The following is an 8,174-nucleotide window of genomic DNA, read 5'->3' on the forward strand; positions in this document are numbered from 1 at the left end:
TGTGATCTTTTCTGTTTTACTTATTGCATGGCCCAACCAGCGGGCTGGGAACAACAGGAGAAGAGGATGCAAGGACAGGGCGGGCATTACTTGGCGTGGGAGGTGGGCACACCTGCTACATTCCTCTTGGAACAATGCCATCCACACCAAGCCACAACCCACCCAATGAAACCACCTGTGATGGAACCTGGAATGACTTGTAAGATAACCCACCATGCAAGCTGAATCAGAGTTTTTATTGAATCACTCGGCTAGAGAGAAATTTCAAATGCATCTTTGCTTCTATAACATTTCATGCTTAAGAGAGGAAAGCGGAGATTAGAGAAAAAGTAAACCTAGTAACTGCGCACATTTGCAGAACGAATCGTTGAAGCTTTTCTCTTATATCTTCTCTTCAACCTCCTTAACTTGGGATGAAACCACTTTGCCATCCACGACCTCTTCGACGATGGTTTTGATCTTCCTGGTTTTGTTTGGATCTAAGTAAAACAAAACAGAAGTTTCATGAACCGTTTCACTTTCACACGACCTGTTCAACGTTTGCCAAGTGTTCAGTTTAGCTCGGGATACGTTAAATGAAAGTGCTTGCTCTGGCAGAGTCAGTAAATGAATCCAAGAGGCAAAACATGCTTGTGGGTGCTACAGGAGCTTGGAAAGACAAAGGCTTCGTCCTCCAGGTGGCAGTAAGCAAAAAAGGAGATGTTTAGTGCAAGGTTGAAGTATTCAGACCAGCAGTTTATGGCATTTTGAAGGGGCGGAGCCAAATTGCCCCCCAAGGAATACTTCAAGAGCCAGTGGTGGTGGGCAGGCCAGAGGCAAAACTGGACAGAGCAATGAATGCAAATTTTGCCTTTGTACAGTAGAGACAGTACAGTCTTTGTACAGATGAGAAGACATCTGAAGGCAGCCCTGTTTAGGGAAGCTTTTAATGTTCAATAGGTTATTGTATGTTAGTGTTTTGTTGGAAGCCGCCCAGAGTGGCTGGGGAAACCCAGCCAGATGGGCAGGGTATAAATAATAAATTATTATTATTATTATTATTATTATTATTATTATTAGTATTATTAGCTAGTTCCTGAACACACTGATACCCCCACACTTTTTATCCCCCATCTTAACAAGCAAAAGCAATGATCACAGTTAAGGGATTTGCTCCAGCCAGGCCAAAAACCCACAAGAAGGGCATGAAGCAAGGCTGATGAGGGCCAGACAGCCATAGCTGCGCCCTGGGGCTTGTGGTTTCCTGCTTCTGCTATATATAGGAAACCCATATTCCAGGTGTGGGCCTTTCATAGCTCCAAACAGATCCACAAATGGGAGGTAACGCTCTCAGTAAGCTCGGGAGACAATCCCCAGGCTTGTAGAAGTACAAAACAACCAGTTTATCTTATTTATTTATTGCACACAGTCCCAGACTCCTTCTGGAGAAAAGGCGATTCATAAATGAAATAAACAATGATTTTATATGGGGCTGGGTGGAACTCTAAGAGGGAATATCCTACACATGCCCAGTAAAGACTGAGCAGATTTAGTGGCAACAGTCTGATGAGGTGACTAAACGCTGAGGAGAAAATGGAAAACCTGCGGGTGAGAAAGGGGAATGGAATGGAGTATCCTAGGAAAGGGCATGGCATGTCTGGCTGGCTGGAATCCTGAACTCAAATGCATTGTTATGTATTTTTGGCAGGCCCAAGCTGTGCAACTGCAATCCTAATGTTTGCTCACCGCGAGAGGAATCCACTGACTTGACACTTGCCACGGAAGCACTTTCAAATGACCTGTGGAGAGATGGTAGAAATGTCAGGCCACATCCTTTTGTCAGAATCGGGCACAGTAAAGACAGAGCAAACTCAGGGTGTGCCCACACTAAAGCACAATTTGAGGCACATTCTTCCTCTCAAATAATTTTGGGTTCTGTAGTTTATTCCTCACAGGGTTACAGTTCCCAGGAACCCTTAAAAACCACAACTCCCATAATTCCTTGAGGGAGGAAAATGTGCTTCCAATGTGCTTTATGTACATTGTATGCTCAGTCTCAGTGTGAGAGAACCTACTCCGCAGTGAGAGAGGTAAATTTGGCAGCCTTCCTACCCAACTTCGCCATCTAGCAGTCGGCGGTAAGTCTCAATCTCCATCTCAAGACGGGCCTTGATATCCAGGAGATGCTGATATTCCACATTTTGCCGCTCCATGTCTGCTCGGACCTGGAAAAGCTGGGATTCCAGGTTTCCAATTTGAAGCTGCATTTGGGCCAGCTGGGCGCAGTAGCCTGCTTCAGTTTCTCCTAGAGTGTCTTCAAGAGATTTTTTCTGTATTGAAAGAAAGAGAGGTGCGTTAGCCCAATACACAAGAAATGAAGTGGAAGAAGTAGGTTGTATTTTGTCAGATAGTGGCACCCATATGACTCTTGAATGAAAGACAGAGCAACCCACAGGCCCAATAGCACATGGCTCGCAAACCTATGTAACTGTGGCCCAGTTGCCTCCTTTGAAGAGGAAAAAGCCAGGTCCAGGAAGGGAGATCAAGAGGGGAGACAAACAGCTGGCAGGGAATGGTCCTGAACCCCCTTCCCTGCCTGTTGCTCTCTTCTGAAAATGCCCACCTCCAAATGCACATGTCTGGAACCCCACAGAAAGGAAAACGTCTCGAAAAGTTGCATGTAATGTGCTTTTTGGCTCTCAGATATATATGGACCACTCTGTCTTCTCTCTGTTCCTTATTTTTCAGATCGTAAGCTCAGTTTGCTACGTTCCCACACCGCATGGCAATTTTGTTTTTCACCCCCCAAAAGCCCTCGTGAAAATTGGTCGGCATTTTGCATGTACTTCCTCCATCCCAATTTATACATTTTTTTTGCATGCAATTTGCACGTTGTTTCCACAAATATATGCGCTTTAATATGCATGTCCTGCAAGAGATACATTTTGTGCACACAGTTGTGAATATTTGCTTATCTTTTCAGGGAAAGCATGTTAGGCAAACATGTGTTAATAGGCAAACATGTGTTAATAGGCAAACAGGTGTTAATAGGCAAACAGAACCAAATTTCTTCCCCATGCCTTTCCCCAGTTAGTTTGAAAAATGGTAGGACTTCTAGCTGTTGATTTTGGTACTCCTCACTGGCTCATAGAAAGATATCATTCAGTCATGGTCACTCTGCCTATGACTAAGCAACTCTTGCTCCTCTCTAGTCTGTGCCCAGGTTTTTGTTGTGACTTCCTGTTTCCCTTTGTTTGTTTCTAATTTAATTTTCCTGATTTATACCTGCCTTCTGGTTCAAATCAGCCCTCCTCACAGATGGCCTATGTTAAAGTCCCAATACTCCTCAACCAGGTGCTCTCCAGACATCATGCCTCACCAAACCCAGTAGCTGGAGCTGATGGGACTTGGAGTCTAAAAAAAATCAAGAGGGCACCAGATTGGAGAAGGCTGATCTAAGTTTCGACTGGGGCAGAGGTGAGAACTATTGCCATAATCTTAACATTAATGCTCTAAGCTAGGCCAGTATCATCATTTTCCCACTCTGCCCCATGGACAGCTTCTGCAGCTACCAACCCCCTTTTCAGCTTGCTAAACCACAGAATCCAGCTCCCCATTGAGACTGGTGCCTGGGTGGATAAAATACTAATCCACCATGCTGTCAGGCTTGAGCCAACACCTCACTTGATGTTTTCCTGCTGGGCCTGGCTTCTGTCGCTGCCAGTGTGAGTCAACTTACCACAAGTTTACTGAATTCACCCCTATTTGCAGCCTCTGCCTCCTCTCTCTGCCATGCCCCATTGTGCTGATTTAAAGGTCACGTCCGCAAAATGTAAACATAAGAGACATTAAAGGCCCCAGTGGGTGGGTTCCCATACCATAGCGAGTTGCGACTGCAGCTCGATCTCCAGGCTTTGCAACGTACGTCTCAGGTCTGTGATTTCGCTCTTCCCCGACTGGAGCTGCTCGGTGTTTGTAGAGATCTCTCTCTTCAGCTCTCCGCTCTGAAACATCAAATGCCGGAATGAGGGGAGAAGGACAGGAAGGGCGTAGCTCATCTTGGAGCACTAGTTTTTGCCATTTGACCTGAGCAAATGGTTTTGTTCCCAAGGCGGTCACCTTTTCGTTGAACCAGGCTTCAGCTTCTTTCCGGTGCTGTTCAGCCACTGCCTCATACTGGGCTCTCATGTCATTCAGGAGTTTGGTCAAGTCAGTCCCTGGAGCAGCATCCATCTCCACACTGACTTGCCCCCCAACACTGCCCTGGAGTCCTTGGAGCTCCTGCGAAGACCAAATAGAAACAAACAGTCTTTATTTTATTCGTCTGTTAAGCTTAAAAGGTAAAGGGACCCCTGACCATTAAGTCCAGTCGTGACCGACTCTGGGGTTGTGGTGCTCAGCTCAGCTCCCTTTATTGGCCGAGGGAGCCGGCATACAGCTTCCGGGTCATGTGGCCAGCATGACTAAGCCGCTTCTGGCAAACCAGAGCAGCGCACAGAAACACTGTTTCCCTTCCCGCTGGAGCGGTACCTATTTATCTACTTGCATTTTGACTTGCTTTCAGACTGCTAGGTGGGCAGGAGCTGGGATTGAGCAACGGGAGCTCACCCCGTCGCAGGGATTCAAATTGCCTCATACTGTTAAACTTACTATACTTTTTTTTAAAAAAAGCAGTTCACCAGCCCTTTTATTAAAACAAACACAAAAGTAGCGCAAAGCGACTTACAGCAACAAATGAATAAAACACGCGTCAAAATCAGCATTAAACGAAACAGGAGAGGGAGCCTAAAACTCATTATTTCTAAAGGCAGGACTAATCCATCTGACCCACAGTGAAGGAGGCCGCAGATAATCAAAAGTGAAGGGCCTGGCAGAAATGGAAAGATTTTGCCTGGCACCCAAAGGTAAGTAACGATGGCACCAGGTGAGCCTCTCTCTGGAGAACATTCCACAAGTGGGGAGCCAACACGGAAAAGGCCCGTTCTTGTGTTGCCACCCTCTGGACCTCCCATGCAGGAGACTCGCCAAGAAGAAAATGGTTTGTGCCTGCTCAGATTCTAGAATAATACACCATTCAGGGCAGTGGTTCCTAAACTCCCCCTGCCCTGCACCACTTTTAAATGGTTAAGGGTTTTGGAGGACCAATTCATGATATTTTTGCCTGTCATAGCAGTTAGAATGACTTGTCCTTGATTCTGTATAATTTTTAAACTGAACATTTGAATGTTTCTTTTATTATATATATATATTTATATATGTATTACAATAAAAGCAGAAATTAAAAATATAATTAGAAATCAATGTGAGCATTTGATGCAATGGATGTGCCTCTCACTCTGCCTTTCTGGCTGCCAGTCCTCTCTGCTCCTTTTAGGTATCCTCTCCCGGTCACTTCCAGTCCATCCTGCCTCTTAGAACAACACAGCAGCCACTGAGCCTACCATTCACAGTGGCTGCTACTGCCATTCACCCCAGACATGTTGAAGAATACCTGGGTGAAACTTTTGAACTGCTCATGGTCCATGGACCACAGTTTGGGAACCCCTCATTTGGGGTTTAAGAAGCTTTCTGATAGGAAGAAGCACTTCACATTCCTTGTGGCATCCAAGTATACCAGAGTTCGACTGTGTTTGCCCCAACACACACTTATTTGACAACAGATCCAACCATTAGCCCTAATACTGCCTCTAAGGGTAGATCCACAATATACATTTGAAGCATATCCAACACACATTTAAAACATATGGCTCCCCCTAAAGCATTCTGGGAAATGTAGTTTCCCCCCTCACAGAGCTACCCTTTCCAGCACCCTCAATGAACTGTAGAAGTCTTTGTGGGAAGACCTATGTACACTGAAAATGCTTTAAATTTATGGTGAGGATCTGCCCTAAAGCAAGGGTTGGAGAACAAGATCCAGCAAGCAGACCTGACTCCGGCTTCCCCTTGAAAAATGAAAACAAACAAACAAACTGAAATAATGTAAGTACAACATGGCCTACCTCCTCATGGTTCTTCTTGAGGTATGCCAGCTCCTCGTTCAGAGTCTCTATCTGCATCTCCAAGTCAGCCCTGGTCAAAGTCAGTTCATCCAGGACTCTGCGGAGGCCATTAATGTCGGCCTCAACACTCTGGCGAAGTGCCACTTCATTCTCGAATCTAGGAAGAAATTAGACACAGAGCTCTTTCTGTTAAACAAATGGCATAATATCAAATGACTAGATGTAGCTGGATCTATGTGATCTGCACCTGACCTTACTACTATTTACAGATGCAAAAGAGTAGGTACAGATCACGTAGCTAAAGAAGATGATAGATTTGGAGCGGGGCGGTGAATATTTCATAAGGAATGGGTGTCTACTTACTTCAGCCTGAAATCATCAGCTGCCAGCCTTGCATTGTCAATTTGAAGAACAACCCGGGCATTTTCGATCGTTGCGCTGATGATCTGGGAAACAAGAAGAATGTTTCTAGAGAACGCAGCTCTGCCCAGATGATTACTTGTTCATTAGTACTGACGTTTCACTAGTAATTCTAAAATAAATACATGCAGATAAAACGGCACATGGAAATAAAAACATGCCTGCAAAACCACACATAGCAGCTAACTTGGGATGGCAGCCAACTAAGATTCACTCATGGTAGACACACTGAAATTAATGAACATGGCATAGGCCCCCTCTGCCCTATACATCTAAAGCAGTGGTTCACAACCTGTGGGTCCCCAGATGTTGTTGGACTACAACTCCCATCATCCCTGAGCTCTGGCCTTGATAGCTAGGGGTAATGGGAGTTGTAGTCCAATAACATCTGGGGACCCACAGGTTGAGAAAGGCTGATCTAAAGCATCATCATACCACTTCAAGCAGCCGTGGATTCCCCCAAAGAATCTTGGGAACTGTAGTTAGTTAAGGGTACTGAGAGAAGTTAGGAGACCCGTCTACCCATCACGGAGCTACAGTTCCCAGAATGACTCAACAATCAATGCCTCTTCGGAGGGCATCATTGGCAGGGGGAGGGGAAAATTGCTCACCTTGTTCCTGAGATCTTCAATTATAGGGTAGTATCTACTGTAATCTCTGCCGGTTCCTAGGCCACCAGCCCCAGGGCCATTTTTCTCGTACCATTCGCGGATCTTGCGTTCCAGTTCAGTGTTGGCTTCTTCCAGCGAACGAACCCTGTCCAGGTAGGCAGCCAGGCGGTCGTTCAGGTTCTGCATGGTTTCCTTTTCAGTACCTGATAGAAGGCTGCTTTCTCCTCCTCCTCCTCCTCCTCCTCCTCCAGCCCCAAAGCCACCTCCAAAGCCAGATCCTAACCCTCCACCGTACCCCCCTCCTAACCCTCCACCGTACCCCCCTCCTAACCCTCCACCATAGCCCCCTCCTAACCCTCCACCATATCCACCACCTAGTCCTCCACCAAACCCACTGCCTCCTCCATATCCTCCTCCTCCATATCCACCGCCGCTACTGCTACCAAAGTTGAGCAGAGACCCGCCGCCAAACCCCCCGAAGCTCCCTGCGCTGCTGCTGCTAGACAGCCTAAGAGAGCCTCCTCCATATCCGCTCCGGGAGGAGAACTGGCGAGGCCCCGAGGATGCTCTGATGGAGAGGGCCATGGCGTACTAGAAGGACCTTGCTGGGCAGAACCTGCTGAAGGGCTGGCAGAGCAAAGCAGAACAGCCTTCATGTAGGATTGGGCTTTATATATGGAAACAAAGGGAGTGTTTGATTGCAGAAGTCCACACCTCCTTAGGCAACATACTTTCATCTCTTTGCCCATTTAATTATCTCCTGGCCGAGCTGGATGATGTGTGCAAACCCAAATTGTCTGCTGGTGTGGAAACGCAGCGCCCTCCAGGTATTTGCTCTGCTAACAGGGGCGGATTTGGGTGGAGCGGAGTCAAAACTCCGAAACAATCCATGTGGTGCAGCGCTGGCCGGAAATATCTTCTAACTTACTAAGCCTCTCTCCAGTTTCTAAAATCATTTACCTTCATTTCTTCAGCATACTTGAATATCTCTCTCCCTATCTATCTATCTATCTATCATCTCTCTCATGGCTCTGGATAATAATAATAATAATAATAATAATAATAATAATAATAATAATAATAATAATGCCAATGCCCTCCCATCCTTCTTTTCAATGGAGCCCAGGGCAGCTAACACCAACATGTTAAAAGAATACAATTGAAA

At 46.1% G+C, this 8,174-nt stretch overlaps 1 protein-coding gene across 1 annotated transcript; it reads right to left on the minus strand.

The window, feature by feature from the left end:
• Positions 1-217: 217 nt before the first annotated feature.
• LOC310747859 (keratin, type I cytoskeletal 12-like) lies at positions 218-7,824 on the minus strand. The gene is made up of 8 exons (XM_083583176.1): positions 7,010-7,824; positions 6,342-6,424; positions 5,979-6,135; positions 4,099-4,260; positions 3,858-3,983; positions 2,092-2,309; positions 1,726-1,778; positions 218-479 (listed from the first exon to the last, which is right to left on the minus strand). The coding sequence occupies exons 1-8, from the start codon at positions 7,592-7,594 to the stop codon at positions 382-384; spliced, it is 1,482 nt and encodes a 493-aa protein (XP_083439302.1). The 5' UTR covers positions 7,595-7,824; the 3' UTR covers positions 218-381.
• Positions 7,825-8,174: the final 350 nt, after the last annotated feature.

This window comes from Podarcis filfolensis, assembly GCF_964270895.1.
Source record: "Podarcis filfolensis genome assembly, chromosome: 13".
Classification (NCBI taxonomy): domain Eukaryota; kingdom Metazoa; phylum Chordata; class Lepidosauria; order Squamata; family Lacertidae; genus Podarcis; species Podarcis filfolensis.